The sequence below is a fragment of the Columba livia genome, chromosome 1 (assembly GCF_036013475.1).
Source record: "Columba livia isolate bColLiv1 breed racing homer chromosome 1, bColLiv1.pat.W.v2, whole genome shotgun sequence".
In the NCBI taxonomy this organism is placed as follows: Eukaryota; Metazoa; Chordata; class Aves; order Columbiformes; family Columbidae; genus Columba; species Columba livia.
In genome coordinates this window covers 43,984,751-44,003,023 of record NC_088602.1, presented here as the reverse complement: position 1 = coordinate 44,003,023, position 18,273 = coordinate 43,984,751, and the positions used below count along the sequence as shown (strand labels likewise).

General features: G+C 38.0%; 1 protein-coding gene across 5 annotated transcripts; it reads right to left on the bottom strand.

Moving 5' to 3' along the window:
- Positions 1-127: 127 nt before the first annotated feature.
- BORA (BORA aurora kinase A activator) lies at positions 128-18,228 on the bottom strand. Of its 5 annotated transcripts, none has more exons than XM_005501780.3 (13): positions 18,101-18,228; positions 17,084-17,254; positions 16,199-16,305; positions 12,340-12,385; positions 10,722-10,803; positions 9,997-10,062; positions 9,146-9,202; positions 7,599-7,816; positions 6,014-6,167; positions 4,425-5,008; positions 3,882-4,013; positions 2,273-2,450; positions 128-597 (listed from the first exon to the last, which is right to left on the bottom strand). In XM_005501780.3, exons 2-13 carry the CDS (start codon positions 17,237-17,239, stop codon positions 554-556), a joined length of 1,824 nt encoding a protein of 607 aa, XP_005501837.2. In that variant the 5' UTR covers positions 17,240-17,254; positions 18,101-18,228; the 3' UTR covers positions 128-553. The 5 variants fall into 5 exon arrangements, with proteins under 5 accessions (XP_005501837.2, XP_021142427.1, XP_021142425.1 ...); XM_021286752.2 differs by having other exon boundaries at positions 4,425-4,978; XM_021286750.2 differs by lacking the exon at positions 18,101-18,228 and adding an exon at positions 17,705-17,896.
- Positions 18,229-18,273: the final 45 nt, after the last annotated feature.

Genomic DNA, 18,273 nt, shown 5'->3' with positions numbered 1-18,273 from the left:
CCAGGCTCCCTGCCTGATCTCACTCTGTTCCCCAGAGCCCCCACCCAAACAATACAGACATACGCCTGTTACAGGCTCCACTCAGACAAAAGATGTTGCAAACTATAGCAAAGAAAATAATACAGTCTAGGTAAGAAAGAGATGTCTTTATTCTGTTTCCCTACTCAATTTACAATTATGCACGTTAAAGGACTCTCATTAAAACTACTGAAATTAATTTAATGTAAACAATGACCGTTTTGTGCAACGTGTGCCAACCAATGCATTAAGTACAACTACAGAAATAGAATGGTCAAATGACTCCCACAATAATTTGCAAAATAGGTTTCCTCTACAAAGCAATTACACAAACATAAAAAATATGCATGTTTTCATAAAATAAATAATTTCCATTTAACTGAAGACTGTAAAAAACAGGACAGAAAATACCAGCAATTTCTTTGGGGGGTATCCATAATTCTCATGTTCACCCATTTCTGCTGTTACTTTTCCCTTACTTATAACAAAATACTTATACAGGATGCAATTAAATATTTTAGTGATTGCTCTTTTTTTATTCATGAATACTTTGAAAGCTTCTGATCATTGAATATATCACTAGAAAGAATCAGAGATATTAAAAAATTAAAACCAAATCTTAATTATACATATGCCAAATATTGCAGAAACAGACCACAGTTTGGACAACTCTGTCATCTTGCCCTTTACATTAACATTAGTACTATTTTTAGTTATCACACTTGCAAAAATTAATCTTTGAACAGTCCAGAAATCTGAAAGTCACCCTCTCAGTTGATTATTGTTGAAAAGAATTACATGAGAATCAGAAAAGATGCACGGTCATAGCTAACTTTTAAATCTCAGACAACTTGGGTCTTGCTTTTGAGCTACAACCTTATCAACTAAAGCCAAGACCATTTTGAATGCCCTATTCAATAATTTTTTTTTTCCAGAAGTCTAAATTCATTCTCTAACAAAATTAATCCCCTAGAAGTTACCAATTCAGTGCATTTCCAGCATTTAGTAGGGCACTGTTTAGAGATCATGAAACAGATAATTGAGGATGTTAGGTTCAATTACTGTCAATCAGATGTGTAACAGAAAGACTGATTAAATTGTTATGAAGTAAAAATAATGTATGTCATGTTTCCTCATTAGCAATCTGAAGGTTTTTTTATTATTATTATTTTTGCAATGTGAAAACTAAAACCAATAGTACATCCTTCTTAAGTACGTGGTAATGCTAACTGACTGATGAGTGGTTTTAAGAGTAAAAACTGCTTGTTTAGGGGGAAGAGATTCCGTTTCCCTAATAAGAGATTTCTGTCAAACCAAGGAAAAAAACTGATCAAAAAATTGCTAAAAGGCTTTTCCTGACACACAGGTTATCACTTAGAGAATGAAATTTGTCTTTTCAATTGTGGAAAAGCCTATAATTTCCATAAATGGAATGGAGTTTTCATTCAGCTGTTCACAAGGATAACTTAATTAAAAGTACTAACCTGGTATTAAAATCAAAGCACTCAATTTTAACAGTTTGCAGTCTACTATAAATCATACACGTATTACAGGGACACATTTCTGGAACTCTCTAGTTTTCTTGTGAAAGTCACAGCTGAATTTCATCACTGTCACTTCAGACTGATACTGACAGACACCCCAATCCTCCTTCCCCAGCCCTGTTCTCATCACACCCCCAGCAGTTCTCTTCTGGTCTTTGTTGGTACCAGTGCTGATTTTCCTGAAGCAGCATGATAAATCTGATCAGGGGAAAAGCAATCCAAATCAAAACTGATGCTCCTTTCCTTTCTTTCCTCCTCCACAAAGAAAAATTTCCCTCATGCCTTTAGGAATTGTGTGTTAAAATGTAGGTGTGTTTGCAGTTAATTAGGTCCTATGCAAGTTGCCCTAGGTTTGCCCAGTCTTCCTAAAATATTCCTCTTGAAGTTATAGCCAAACTTTGAAAATAAGTCTCCTCATGGAATCTGCCCTCAGCACAGAAGGAACAGAGTTCTGAAAAAACACTACGGTTTCTTTGCACCAAGGTTAGCTGCCTTAATTTTCAAAAGAATCACTTAAGGATACCAATAAATTTGTTCATAAGACCTGAAAACCCCACATTATTTAAAAAGTCCCTTCATATGTAGCAGATGATTTATTGCATTTGCATTAAAAAAATCAAAATGGTACGTATAATCCAGGTAACTGAGGTCATATATGTAAACATTTATTAGACAACGCAGCTGCAGTCCTCCATCAGACAACTACATACCATTTTTGTGAAATCCCTGAACTTGATTTTCATTTTTATGTTTCCAGGCAGAAATGTTGCAAGTTGCATTTTGACCAAATGCTGTACTACGTGTTTTTGCTTTTTGGAAACACGATTGCTTCTCTGGAGATTTTGCTCTCAGCAACTGATTGTCCTTATGGTTTAAAACAGAGCACTCCTAGGTGAATAAGGAAACGTTAATTTTAAAACCATTTTCACAAAATTTCCCGAAAAGAAACAAGACCCAAACTTAGTATCTGAGCATTTCAAGTTACAATTAGGACCTTAGCCTCTCATCTCTCCCCTTCTGAAATGAAAAAGAAATACAATGTTGTCCCTGAACTGTGCTGCCAGCAAGAACATACATGCTCTGAATGAGCCAGAGCGGATCCTTTCCGCAAGTTACGTCTGTGCTTTTTTCTTTCCATTTTCTGTGGGTTCTCCGTTGTGAGGGTTGCATGAAGTACTTCATGCCTCCACACTTAAATCATAATCCAAAATGCAAAATTTGGCTTCGTTGGGATCTAGCAATCAAAATAGAGTAGTGGGAAGAAACAGCTGCATGACACTGGTCTCTAGGGCAGGTTTGATATTAGATAAGTGACTCTGATGAAAACATTCACGTGTATAATGCACATCCAACAGGGCAACTGGGGCAAGACCTCAGAGTAGATGGGTATTTCTAGATGTTAAAACATCCATCTATTCCTCTGCAGGGGCACAGTTATCTCAAATGAGCAGAGTTCAAACTTTGATGTCACCATCAGTCTGCTCTTCACCTTGGCAGAGAGGCAGCTGTTAGCACATCAGGTACAGAAGTTAAGTCAGGGCTGAACGGGCTTCAGACTTTTTGTGATCTGGTACTACTTACTTGTCAGTAACTTCGCCCCTTCAAAGACTGTAAACAACACCAAGTAGTAGACTAGATAAACTACTACATTTATAGGATGGTAAGACCATAATTACTCAGTTAGACGAGATGATTTTTGCTCTCTCCTCCAAATAAACTAGGCTTTCTTCCCATTGTCTGGAAGAAGCAGAACTCCTTCCCATCACTCATAAGATTAAGAGCTTGGGAGCCTTGCTAGATACGTATTGTCTTTTGCAGTTTTGTTGTTTTCTTTTTATGATGGGTCATCAAAGGGCTTGTAACCAAAAGACTCTACCCAAGCAGAAAGTTCACCACCAAATCAGCGTGCCAGGTACGGTCTAAGAAACGTGAGGCTAGTTTATGAAAAGAAGCGGTGGTCAATTTTTCCCCAAAAATATGCTTCTCTACAAGCACACATTTAAAAACTTAGCAAAGAAAAAAAGAGCAAGAACAACAGAAGCAAAAATAAAAGCCTTTCATGCGAGTATTTCAGTTTCCTCTGAATCTCCCTTTGCCTTTGTCATGGAACACATTGCTTTTGTTGCCAGCTTACAGTATTTGTCCTGTATTCATTCCTTGTTTTCAACGCAATACTTGAAATGATGCTACATAACATGCTCTCTATTATCACCTGACAGTCTCTCCCCTCACTCAGGCTCCCTGAAACTGAATAAAATAGGGCATGGATGCTTTAGATGAGAAGCCTATCATCAATTTGCATCACAATTTAACTCCTACCTTTGTTCTAAGAAGCTGAGATTTATTCTGGAACACGTTGGTATTCGCATCATTTTCTCGGCAACTGTTTTCAGCCCCCACAGTATCCATAATGCTGCTTCCACAAGTCTGTGTATTATAACCACTGTCCACCTGAAATCAAGAAGCAGGGCTTTAAAAATGTACTGCAATTTATCACAGGTCAACTCCTTAGATTCTCATACCTGATAGGACTTGCATTTGATAAACAAAACTTAATCCAGCAAACCAGCTACCATCAGTTAATAACAAAAGCAAACTGTAAACGGGTCTCTCAGAATTAGCTTGGATTAACTTAAATGTGTTACTGTACACAGTAACACACAAATTATTTATAATTGCTATGCTGACTCCACTGAGAGAGGAAAAAGGGGATGAGGGGGAAGGATTAAAAATCACAATACAACTTGCACGCCCCATTCAGTTAAAAAACCCCAGGTAATTCCTCCCAGAATGGTATACATACTAAAAGTTCATATGTTGAGCTCAGTTTTACGAGAAGCAAAAAGGGATTTTTATTTTTACCTGAATACTACTATTGTCACAAGGAATTACGCTGCTCTCTGCAAGGGGTGACATGCACATACGGGAGTTTTCAATACTGAAGGTAATCCCTGTCATAAAGCTGGTCATTGGTGCGTTGCTATTGCCAATTGTTTCTTTTATCCAAGTGTTTTCCTCTGACACTTCAGCTGCATCAGACATATCTACAGTGTTATTTTCCTTCGAGCCTTCCATGTCCTGAAATGAGGACAACCTTTGACGACAAGCTTCCGAGTGATCTGATGCAATAGACACAGTTGCTACAACGAGGTGTGTACCATGAGCAAACGCTTCACTATCTTGCTGACGTAAGTTTATTCCATTCTCTTCTGCTGGAGAAGCATTTTCCTTGTCTCCCTCATCCTCACCACAATTTTCAACTGCAATTGGTATTCTAATGACAGAAGTCTGATACTGGGCAGTTCCCCTACATGCTCCAAGTCTCATAGGAGAACAATTTTTAATAGGAGAACAACCATCTATATAAGGACTTCTTGTACTTGGAGGTGTCATTCTGTTTGAGGACGACGGAATATCTGGAGAACAAAACGTAAGTTTTCTTTGGTCTGCTCACAGAAGGAACAAACAAACAAACAAACAAGAACAAAGTTACTCTATCATATATCAGATGGAGTTAAAGTCATCATCCTCAAAACCTTACAGTTCTTCAAATAATCATAGCCAGCTATGTGGTATTTCACTGAGCATGGCCTCCCATCTCCAAATGGGAGTTTAAACTGCATGTAAACTATCACAGTAAAGGCAAGCTTTTATCCCGATTTTACCACCAAATTTATTTCCTATGACATAATTTGTCGTATCCAGAGGCCTTGCATTTTCAAATGGCAATACCACACACTGTTCACAGGAAAAATGCGTGACGGCTGGTTCTGCAGCTTTCTTCAGAAAAATTATTACACATATTCTATAGGCATTTAAAAAAATCTGGGGTAGGTAGCAACAAAATATTGAACAAAATCAAACTTATGCAATCTCCATATATAACAGTGCTGAAACACCACAAGGCTCATCAGAGCAGAGTCATGTATAAATGTGGTGTTAAGTCCTTCCAGGCAATGGATGAAACAAAATACTGACATTTTCTAGAGCAACAAGGACACGAGATGTTCATGACTTCTTCACTAGTCTGTTTTCTTTCAAGTAATCTTGATGATCACATTATTTGAAAACTCAAGCTAAACAGCCTTTGTCCGATTAAAATGCTTCAGTTTAAACTAAACCAAAATCGTAGCCTTAGTTCAGGCATATGGCTTTACAGCCCCTTCCTCACACTAGATTAATCCTTTAAATTTATTTTCATTCTTATTAGGTCTCAATTCCTTTTCTATAACATTTTCCCTAGTTGATTTTTCACAAGCAGGTACAGTTCACTGTTCCACATCATTAAGATATTTCACTGCTAAATAGCGTGTCATATAGGAGGAGACTGCTGGTCTGCCAAGCACAGGAACATGTCTCCGAACAAAAAGAAGTTCCAGTATGAACGCATCAGTTTTAATAATCAAAATATATAAATCAAGAAAATTAAAATTAAACCAATTAAACCATACCTGACAGTGGTGTCTTTCTTATGTGAAAAGCAATTGGTGAAAATGTAGGAGAACCATTATGTGCAGGAGACCCCTCTGGAAACGTGGGACTGGTTATACTTCCCAGACTGTAAGTCCTTGCGCCTCCCCGAATAGGACTAGAGGAAAACTGACCCTTCCGTAAAAAAACCACAAACACGACATATTTTCATAACGTAAACTTTGGCTAATATGTATATATAAAAAGCATTCTAATAAAACAAAAAAGCTTAATATGGCAGCACTGAGAAAAAGTAGTCCTGTACAACTGCACAATAACCACCTCTGTCATTAGTTCAGCTTAAATACACCAGTTGCAACTCTTCACTTGGACTTTAAGCCTCCACACAGGAAAAGAGCAATGGACTCACACTGTCATGTAATACCAACTAAGACCATAATATCAATTATATTTAAGAACTATGAAAAGCCTAAACAGGGAATTCATGCTATCTGTGTATAAAGTATTTAATCTCAGTTTCTTATTCATAACAACGCAGATGAAAGCCAGCCACTATTTGTATTTTAATTGAATCCGTATTACCTATCTAACTCAGCAGCAGACAAAATACTTTTCCTTAAGAAAATGAAATAGTGGTTGTAATCTTGCTTAAGAGTATGGTACAAAAGGAAAAGTCACTTCAGGCAGTGTAATTATGTTGTAGGAATTCTCTACTAGGTTACCATAGCAAGGTAAAGCCACACTCTTGCTGGGTTACCTTTTTTCATGCACCATATCACCCAAACCAGTCTAGCTGTGCTATGTCCACCAGGGAATAAGATTCATCTTGTTTAATTTAAAAAACAGACATTATGTTCTATATTCTAATAAATAGCTATTCATCTGAAATCTCTAGCTAAAGAAAAAAAACAACCAAACAAACAGCCCCCCTAAAAAAAGAAAAAAAACAAACACCACAAACATTTTTAACACTGCATTCAAAGATCCACAAGTCATTTCTTCTACCATGAGTTCACGAGCTATAAGGGAAATAATCATATCACCTGTTCACATCAAGTAGTATTTTAGACAGCAAAATTCATGGATTTAAACAGGCCTTTTTATTTCTGTATGCACATTTTATGAAAAAATGGTTTGAATACATTTTCAGCAAGTCTTGCATATGTATCAATTCCTAACTCCTTTTCATAACATAAAATTAAGAGCATAATTCCTTCTATACCAGGGTTGTCAAACTCATTTTCACTGGGGGCCACATCAGCCTGGCAGTTGCCTCCAAAAGGCCAACTGTAATTTTAGAACTGTATAAATATAACTACTCCTCACCACCTGGTCTATATGAAAGAATAGCACCATAACATAATAATTTGTTATAATAAAATGCCAGTAACCTTTCTAGACATTTTTTTTTTCTGAATTTGGAATTTAAACAAAAACCCCCACCTTTGGTCTAATACCTACCCTCTCATACAGTAGTCGTAGCTTATTAAAAACATGATTGTTCATCTTGTGGGGTCTTGGAAGACACAATCAGTACAGCCTGCTTTAGGAACTCTTGTGCCAGCTAATTCACATCCCATCCAGCCCCCAAAACAGGGTACTCACTGAACTAGATGTTTCCAGAGGACTTCTGCACCGGACTGGAGATATATCAATTGAACAAAGCACTCCGAGTGGTTGACTACCGCATGGACTAGGCAGAGAAGGGGACAAACACTCTGCCACACTTCCATTTTCTTCTAAAAACAGCTTTCTTCTGAGTGATGAAGAGCTCAGATTTTCCTGAGACTGATCTGCAAATTCATCAGTTCTAAAATATTCACCTAAAAATGGGGAGAAGTTGTTTCCAATAAGCAGGCGAGAAACAAAAATATCTCCCACTACGGAGACATATGTAGCTAAATCGAAACATTTAATCCAATTTACCAATACAGCAAGTAATTAATCTAATTTAGGCACCTATCCCAAAAGATCACTTGTTATCATTACGAAAAGTTGACTCTGTCTACTAAGGTTCCATTTACGCCTATTGTCCTTTAACACCCAACTCTGCATTTAAAAAAAAAAAAAAATATATATATATATATATATATATTGTTTAGCATCTACTTACTGGCCTTCTCCCAAAAGTGTATTATTCTTCACATCTGAGTTGTGAAAAAGGGGTTATTATACTACCCAAGCAAAACTAGACCCTTTTTCAGGTCTCCCATATGCTTTGGTGGTCATTGTGATACACCTAACGGCAAACCAGATTCAACTTGAAGACAAGTCAAAGCAGTTAGCAGTTTAGAGCAGCAAAGCATACAGATGTTCACAAAGACCCATTAAAATACACTGACTTCACAGATTTAGTTTCTTGCTCCAATTGGCTATTTCTTGCACAAGGAATTGTTCATGAATTTACAAACTTTGCATTGCTGGAAGCATTTTTTTAGATGAAACATGAAAACAATACATGTGGCTCTGTTTCACTGGTTTAATTTTGATGACCCTCAATCAGGGTTGTGAACTTCAGTACTGGGATAGGAGCAAGGAGCCAAAAACCTGAGCTGGCTATACCCACTATTCCCGTATTTGAACTGTTAAGAACAGGCCTTTCCATCCCCTTGCCTGAGAAACTGGCAACAACTGCTTGATAAAGCAGTTATAATCAGACAGTTCATTTGGACTCTTGTCTCCTGCTCAGCAGCCATGGCTTTTTTTGCCACTACCCAAGTTCTAGTGCTCCCCGGCTTCAGTTAATTTAAAGGCTCAGAATCATAGCTTTGCTTTATTCAAGGCAAGGCTGGGCTCTAAGCCTCATGACCAGCAATCTGTAAGCCTAGCAGCTCCGCTAAGCTAAGTAACTCCTTTATTTGGGAGAGTCAGAGGGTGTCTTTTGCCTACTACCTCTGTGCATTCAGAATTGTGAATCAATTTCCAATTGTCCTCCATATTCCTCCTCTTTTATCTTTATGTCTACACTCAAATTGTATAATTTACATCAGATGTTCCATGCAACATGCAGTAACTGTGTATTTAGAACACCTACTTAAAATATTCATAGATTAGGTTTTCAGTATTTCATAAGACAAAAAAATAGCAAACAATGCAAACACAAGTTTTCTATTTAGACATTCATAATTAAATTTATATAATACAAGACATACCTAGTATTTTCTCTAAATTAAAATCCACTGGCAAAGACAGTACTGTCTGACAAGCAGCTGCAATTAATAAAACCAACAAAATTAGCTTGCAGTGACCTTTTACTAAAACTATAGAAACAAAAATTTACTTTCAAATTGCATTGCAACTGAGCTATTTAAGTTAGAGTTGAAGTAAGCAAAAGTGTTAATTAAAGCTAGGATTCTGGCTTGGAAATACTATAGGCCGCACACTTGGGCCTAGAAATAAATAAACCCCAAAAACCAACCAAGCAACAACACAAACCAAACACACACACAAACAAACAAACCACACACACCAGAAACCAAAGAACGTAACATAAAAGCCTCCTGAAATGCATTCTTAAATAAGGGGAGAGATCTCTGAAGAAAGGAAGGATTAAAAAGGAAATGGAAGAAAGATCATCAAAATACCCTGGGGATAAACGCTACCAGTATTTATCTAAAATAAAATAGTTTCAAAGATCTCTTAAGACATCTACTATTTATTTGACAGAAAAAATAATCAAGATTCTATAACCTAACAGAATTCATTGTAATTTACCCATAAACCTGAGGCTTATATTCACTTTTTAATCCAGAAAAAGTGCATACATTGAGTTGGAAAAAACACACTCTACAGTCTACGGAGGACTTCTGTTTTTACCTCTGAAAATAATATGAAAGAGTATAATAGAATGAAATTACTCGGAGAAATCGGTATTAAAATTAGTGGCACCTTATAAAAATATTTCTACAGGAATATTAACAAAAAATTTTCCCCTTTGAAATTAAAAAATGGATTACTTTGCTATACAGAAAGCCTGTGATTTCAGACAGTGCCTGTTACCCACCATTGCTCTTCCCAGGCTGCAAAGCTAGCTGTCTTCCAATTGGAGAAATAGTATTTAGATCTATGGCTGTAAAACAGACAGAACGTCAATTCAAGCATGTGTTGCATATAGAATTTTAAAGTCTAGCAGCAGTAAGAATATTTAATGCAACTAAACAAAATTTTTGCATCAAAGTTTAGAACAGATTAGAAAGGAGTACTGAAGAATCGTTACCATTATAGCTGATTAAGAGAATTTCATCACCTTTCTATTAAAAAAAAAAAAAGCTTACTGATGGGGCATCACCTTTGCCCAAATCTTTGTCTCCCGTGGCCTCATCTACATTACACGGATTTAAAACAAACCCAGTTCATGCTTAGCCAAACAGGCTGCGTTGAAGTAAAGCACATTTCCAGAAGATCACACAGTCTGGACTTGAAGACAGAGGAATCCACCACTCCACCCTTTTCACACACCTACCGAACATATCAGACCATTTTCTTTCACCACTGACTCACTTTGCCAGGTCTAGGATTGTGACTTACATTCTTTGTCCAAGCAGCAGTGATTTTACAATTGACAATTAGAAACCACGCTTTCCAGAAGCTGCATCCCTTGATAAAACATTAACAGTTTAGCCTCTTCTACATCTGGCACAGATTCCCAAACACTTATTTAAGAATTTTCTACTTGATAATTTCTCCAAAAGCCAGGTAATTTTGGGCAGACACAAAAAAGCAACTTACATTTGGTTGAGTTAAGCAGAGAAACTTGCTTGCCTTGATGCTCAGTCCAAGGAGAAGGAACTATGAGTCTTTTTGTGAAGAACTAGAGTACAATAGAAAGAAACCACCTAAGCATTTTTAAAAATTGGAGACTCTCAGAATTAGATGAGTACCCTGAACAAGAAAAATTTAAGTCATACCTTTTGCTACTCACAGATCAGTATTTTAAGAATTCTAACTCTCCCTTCCCTCAAACCTATAGTCATCCCTTATACCCAAAACATATTTCATTATTTCAGGCCCAGAGAGGTTAAAGAAAAACAATTTGATTTGAAGATCACCCCATGTTCTTTGTAACACATACCACCTCAGATCTTTCAATTCTAAAGAGTGAAAATCATACGGCAGTTTCATTTAACACTAATTACTCATTTAAAAAATGGAATTGTCTCTACCATACTCATGCACAGTAGTTTAATGTAACTCTCTTCAAATTGCAGTTTGTTAAATTTGTGTATTTTAACAACTGAGCTGTTTCACAGAAATGCTGAATAGACACTGCAGTAACACTAAAAGAAGTGGACAACCAAGGCTTTTTTGCGATATTATTAGTGTATTTGGATAAACCATTTACTGGTGAAACACATATGAGTATGGGCACTTGAGTCTTTTTCTCTGAACCAGAAACTGTATCTGCTGTCACAGCTGCCCTCAAGAACAGCCTGATACTGAGGAGGTGAACACTATTACATAGCTTCAAGAAGTACACGGCAAATCCTGTCCTCACAATAAAAGCAAGACTCAAAGCAAATGAGGAAAACCTCAGCCTGAATCACCCAGCTATTATAGGAATAATTTTATCAGAGACGTGGTTTCAAGCTGTTCCGCTGCATAATCCATTAGCTTATGCCTCACAAAGAAGAAATATCCTTTTTAATGCAGATTTAGAACAGATTATCTCAGCTGCAGGTCAGCTACATGGAATCATAAAACATATATTTTGTTTATAGAGACAGAAACTGATAACAGCATGATAGAATATAAAAAGGCCAATAACACTAAGGAAGACTTGCCTATCAGATCCTTTATTTTGTTTTCTTAAATTGAAATTCCATTGAAGATTTCTATAGTGCAGATTTGAAACACTTTTCCTTCTCTGCTAGATAAATGGATAGTAAAAAATAAAATGAAAAAAATGGATAGAAAGAATTACAAGATACTGGAAGAAAGTCCTGCTTGCAACTAAGCAGACTTTGGAAGAAACAAACAAACAAACAAATCACCCAAATTCTGCTATATTTTTAACAGAAACTAAGCTACCTACCACTAACAGTTATGGCAAAATCCAAAATAATCATTATTTTTAACCTTAAATTAACTACTTATAAGAGTTATCTTACAGCTCCATTCCCACTAGCCAAGCCACATGCTATTTTGACCTACAGTTGTGTGAAAGAAGATAGGAAGAAAAAGACCATGTGGATTCCAACTACAACCGCAAGGGATGAGGACAAAGAATTACTTTATTAGAGACCTGTAAAACGTAATAGGCTTCTGGGGTTTTGAAATCCTATAATAGATATGGATGGTTTCTGTAGGTATGTAGCTAAAACAAATCAATACTTGAAAGCTTTATTACCTCCTCAATGGCTTTTTGCCTTCTGTCTTCCGTCTCCTTATCAATTCTAAGTAACAAATGAAAAACAACTCAATTATCAAAGCCGTCACATAATTGGATTAAAAAAAAGAGTAAAGTCCAACCGTGTAATCTTTTAATCTTTTACAGATGATTAAGAGAAACATTATAAATGAAATTGCACTAAACCCTAAATCTTTTGACGTTTTTACTATTATGTGCAATAATCTCATACTATACGTTTTGAAATATAAGTGCACTTCTCAGTTAATTCAGTGCCTTTGAAAAAGATCTGTTCCATTATAAGTACAGATTTGCATATCGCCTATTTACTCCTTGTACCAGCAAGCATTTTTATCTGAACAAAAACTCAGTCACAATTGACTTTCAAAAATAATCCATTTAGTTATGTTGAATTTGTCATACGAATAGGTTTTACTATAAAAATTGCCATGAGATTAGGCTTACAAAGAATCTCACTATAAAATCAAGCAGAATAAAACACTGAGCTGTAAGGAACAAAAGGGCAATGGAAGATATTCATAGAATGTTTGCATGTTTAAATTCCTGACACAGCCCTCTTTCCTAGAACACAGCTCTCCCTTTTACACAGCTAGTCTGTCATATTTTCTTCAGTTCACGATACAATATCATATTTCAGTTTGAATAAATTAACACATTCCCTTATGCAGCTTTTAACCTATTTTTTTTTAAGAAACTGTAGTTACTTTAACCATCTTCAAATGATGTTTTAAATAACCTTCAGTTCTCACTTTTAGTTACTTCTATGCAATTTATAAACTCCAAAAACTTTACAATTAATATTCACCATTGTCTTAGCCGAATCACATCATACTTTCATGCATTATTAGCATACCTGAATTACCCTTGAATAATTTTAGAAATCAGTCAGATAACAGATATAATTAGCTATACAAACACACGTAGATGTTCCTATACATACAGTAACTTTCCCTCACAGCCCTTTCTTTGATGGTGATCAGGCTTTGAATAGATGGGAAACACTTGGACATGCCATCTTCAACTTTGTCTGCCTAAATGACAGTTCTATGAAGACATTCACACAATATTCAGTTATTGCACCAAAAAACAGCATATAATCATCATATATTCATACATAGTGGATCAAGAGTAATAAGCATCTCTTACAAGCCAGATTCCAAAGGAGAACCAGGGAACTGGCAGCCACGGAAAGTCCTACTTAGTGCAGAAGAGGTTTTTTCCTTAGTGAATAACTCCAGGAAAGCAAAGTGAAAACATCATACATAATTAGCAAGAATAAGAACAAGCCAGTGCTGTATGCAGCTTCAAGCAACAGAGCACTTGCAACCATTATACAGTATGCAAGACGAAGTACAGATTTATTTTTTTTTTAATACTTAACATATAATAGCATAGCATTCAATTTAGAAACATTCAATTTCTACCTGGAGAAATAAAAAAAAGAGGGAAGTCTATGGATGAGACTGTGTTGTGTTAGCAAAACGCAGCTCTGCTCAATTATGGACAGACTTCTTGTTTTTCATTAACACAGTCTGCCAGAAAGAAGTTCTAATCATTTTATAAGCAGTGCAATAAACACAGCACATACATGGTGCCCAGTTTATGGAAAGAGTAATACTGCACAAAACTAAGTCTACACGTGATACACACTTAGACTTTGCAAAGTGCTCATGAGCTTTTGCACAATGCTGCTACCCAAATGTTTTCACTACATCATGGATAACTAACAGTCTGAAATATTTATATACCAAATTTCTTATGCTTATTGGTCTTTGCAACTAATTGAGAAAATTACTTGTTAACAAGCATTATTAAAATGGAGTATATAGTAGGTGTAACACTATACATGGGCTTCAAAAACTCAACTCACTTATCAGGATCTTTTAACGGTAAGAGCTGCATTTATGACACTTTAGATTCTATAAAGCAGTATTTTAAAATGTATATTAAAATCAGTTGCCATACAAAATCTTATATACATGCACATATATTTACACACATTTAACCACGTACAGTTTGCAGCCACAGGAAGTAACCACCTTAGTCTGTACTACACTGAAGCACGCAAGCATGGAGACAGCAAATCTACACACAAACAAACTATCCACTTTCAAGTCATAGCAGATGATTTAAAAAAATAAATCACAGCGGGTATGAAACAGTGGGAGACTGAAAGGACCCACTAAGACAACCCACATTTATATCTGTAGGTCATGCGAGTGATCATCATTGGAACAGTGACAAAAGTTATTTAAATTAAAGCTAGTCTGTGTCTGTCCTCATAGGCTTCCAGAAACAATGTAATCAAGTCCATAAAACATAGGGCTTAAAGCTTTGTAACACATCAAAAACATTAAGAGTCTGAAACCTGCTGGTTGCTAGAGGAAGGCCTGATAACAACAAGATGTTAAAAATATTACCAACAGTAAGACACGGTAATTCACAGATACAGCTGAGAACTGTTATTTTTTGTCTTACATCTCTGCTGTAGCAATAAATTAATATTCGTTCTTATACTTCTTCCTGTTCAAAAAGAGGTGCAGGTACAGTCAGACAGTAAGAACAAGAGGTCTAATTCACAATATTGGGAGGCCTCTTGCCCTAACCAGCCCTTCACTCATGTTTCATTTCATTAACAGGACTTGAAAGCTCTATGGGCATAAACAGGATGGAGGACTGTTTTGTTATTCTATTACTATGATGCTTCATGACACAAAGTGCAATTCTTTGTGCAAGTTCACATCTGAGAAATGTAGGGGAGTGTTTACAGGATTCACCACTTGCGGCCTTCCCTCAACCACCTTCACCTGGCACATTGTTCTGTATTTGAAAACTGTCTGTCCCTCAAGGTGAGCTATGAATACCAAGCCTGTTCTACTTATTTGTTTTCCCCATGGAAGTTATTTTCAGAGAAAGGAAAAAGATCATGATCCCAAAATTATTTTAAGTAACTAGCAATCTCCTTCTCCTCAAAGACAGCAAGCTTACTGGTCTTCCCTCCTTCCCATTAAGTCCTTTCAAAACAAGGACTGGCTTTCACAGAGTGGTTGGGGTTGGAAGCGACCTCTGGAGATCATCTAGTCCAACCCACCTGCTACAGCAGGTTCACCCAGAGCAGATCACACAGTAATGTGTCCAGGTGGGTTTTGAATGTCTCCAGAGAAGAAGACTCCACAGACTCTCTGCGCAGCCTGTTCCAGTGCTCTGGAACCCTCAAAGTAGAGAAGTTTTTCCTCACATTCCGATGGAACCTCCTGTGCTTCAGTCTGTGCCCATTAGCCCCACTGGGCACCACTGAAAAGAGTTCGGTCTCATCCCCTTGACACCCACCCTTGATATATTTATAAACATTGATGAGATCCCCTCTCAGCCTTCTCTTCTCCGGGCTGAACAGACCCAGCTCTCTCAGTCTCTCCTCAATAAACTTCCTAGGCAGCTTTCCCAGCTCTACCCTTCTGCTGGAGTCCCAAAGACCAAAGAAGCTTACATTTAATTCGTCTCAGTATGGAACACTCCAGGAAGATTGCGTTGCAACCAGAAGCAGGAGAGAGAGCTTGGTAATGATCATTGGCAAGGCATTTTCTTGCTTCCACTGACTGCTTTTATCTGTCTGTCTTCCACACTGCAGTCAGTGGATCAGCAGTTCTTAATGTTAACAAAGAGCGACTCGGTGGCAGCCTCACCTAAGTACTGTACCCGCATCAGGGACACATAAAAAGCTACACTAAAAGATTTGAATAAGAAATCTTTAATGTGGTGTTGGGATGTCAATAAAGCAGAAGAAGAGTGTTCTAGTATTCGAGGTAAGTTAACTGAATAAGAACAGATGTTAAGTTACCTGGCATGACTCAAATACATTGCTTGGCGTCGAACATCTTCTGAGTCAATTTCCACAGGATTTATTAGAGCCAGCTGATCAATAGACCATCTAAATTTTCCTGGCGTCTAAAAAAAATAAATGGACATCTTAATGCTTGCTAGTCTAAAAAGATAAAAATGAAACCACAGGACAAATCTCAATGGAACAACACAATCATAACTTTCATATAGTTTCTGTCAAAAACAATCAAAAGAGTTTAAGTGATATACTTAAAAAAAAAAAGTAAGTCAATCAGGCTTCTTTCTCCTGATAGCAGTATAACCATGATTTACAAGATAATATAAAGTGGGAGCTAATATTTACGAACTCAGGCGTCAATTTCTCCTCAGTTTCTGAGGACAGATGTACTAAAGATATAGAACTTTGGATAAAATATAATAGCTTCTACATTGCTATAATCAAAATTACGGCTCCATAAAAACCCCGTGTCTGTATCTAACCCAAGTTATCAAAATAATAGAGCAGCCTTCCTTTCATCTCACATTTCAAGAAGACTTAGGAATGGCCAGCCCAAACGCATCACCCGAAGTCTCACTCATAATGCCATGTACAGTTCCCAACAAAACCCAATTCAGAAATAATGGAGCTTCACCCCTTTATTTAACACTCAATTACAGAATAATATTCAAATATCTATTTGAAAAACAGAAGTACAATTAACTTCTATTTGCAGCCTGCTTAGCATGTAAGTATGAAGTGGCTTTGTTCCAGAAGAAACAGCAAGTGCCACCAAAATTATTTGGCTTAGTATATAAAGTATGCTAAACAAAACGCACTTTTTAATGCAATTCAAAACATTAACACTACATCTGTATAGTTACACAACTGAAGACTAGATCTTACAGATGAGGACTTTGTTGATTTAAAGACTGAAGGACTGGAGACAATCTGCTCCTGAAGAGTATAATAATCACTGGGACTTTCAAAAGGATTCAGGAATGTGACTCGTCCTGGAGTTTCTGGTGTTATCTGCATTTTAGCTTCTTTTGTATCACCCATAACACTGAACTATACCTACAAAAGAGAGAGGGAGAGTAAACACAGGGTAGGGGGGAAAGGAAATTATAATTTCAACTTTTTAGGGTTACGTTGAAGCTTTTGGGAGTAGACGATACATCATTCTTAAGGAGCCAGAAACATTTAAAAGACTAAGAAAAACTAAGTTAGTTTTGGCTGGGAGCTACTGATACGTGGAGCTAACAAACAGAATCTATGAAAAGCAGATAAGAAAGGCCACTGAAGAGCCAATTAAAAAAAAAAAAAAAAAAGAAAAAAAAAAGAAACAAAACACAACAAACAAGAACAAAAAACTACCAGAAGAAACAAAACGGCGATGAAGCCAAATTGGTTCCTGGAGGGCAGCTCACATCCCCAACGTGAGTGCTCAGAAATACAGCGGTGTTACTGGACGGTGGGTACCAAAGGGACGATCGTCCCGGGTGCCCCCAGCCCCGCATTACCCACCAGCTCAGCGGCGAGCCCCGAGGGAACCGCAGGGCCGGCCCGGGGCTGCCGGCAGCCCGTCCGCACTGGGCAACCGCAGAAGGTTCTGGTCGGAGGCTGCTGACGCCGGGGCGGGAAGCGGCCTGCCGGCCACTGGGTAACAACGGCCTCGGCCAAGTCCCGCTTCGCTCGGGCGCTAAAACTGCACCCCCGCCCCCATAAATCAAAGCCGCCCCGGGAGGCGCCACCGCTCCCTCCCGCAACGGACGCGGGGAGAGGGGCCGGCAGGGCTGCTGTTCCCCCCTCAGGCCGTGCCCCGGAGACGGCGAAGGGGCCGGGAGCTCCAGGGAGATGCCCCCGCTCAGCCCCCACGCACAGGCCCGTGTCACCGAGCCACTCGCCCCGCGCAGCAGGTACCTGCCGCTGCGCCCGCTCACACCAGATCACGACTCCCGCCTCCGCCGCGCCGGGCGGCTCTTTAACTAACCACGCCCTCTCCCGGGCTCTGCCCAATCACGACGCGAAGTCTTCACCGCCAGGCCAATGGAAGGAGCGGCCGGTCTCGAACGCGCCAATCGCCGGGGGAGCCA

Excerpts from the sequence above, each read along its gene's own strand:
- BORA (XM_005501780.3), bottom strand. The coding sequence starts at position 17,239 with ATGGGTGATACAAAAGAAGCTAAAATGCAGATAACACCAGAAACTCCA. Across the intron at positions 6,168-7,598 it reads CTCTGGAAACATCTAGTTCA|GGTCAGTTTTCCTCTAGTCC; the intron begins GTGAGTACCCTG and ends TTTTTACGGAAG. Across the intron at positions 5,009-6,013 it reads AAGAAAGACACCACTGTCAG|ACCAAAGAAAACTTACGTTT; the intron begins GTATGGTTTAAT and ends TTCTGTGAGCAG.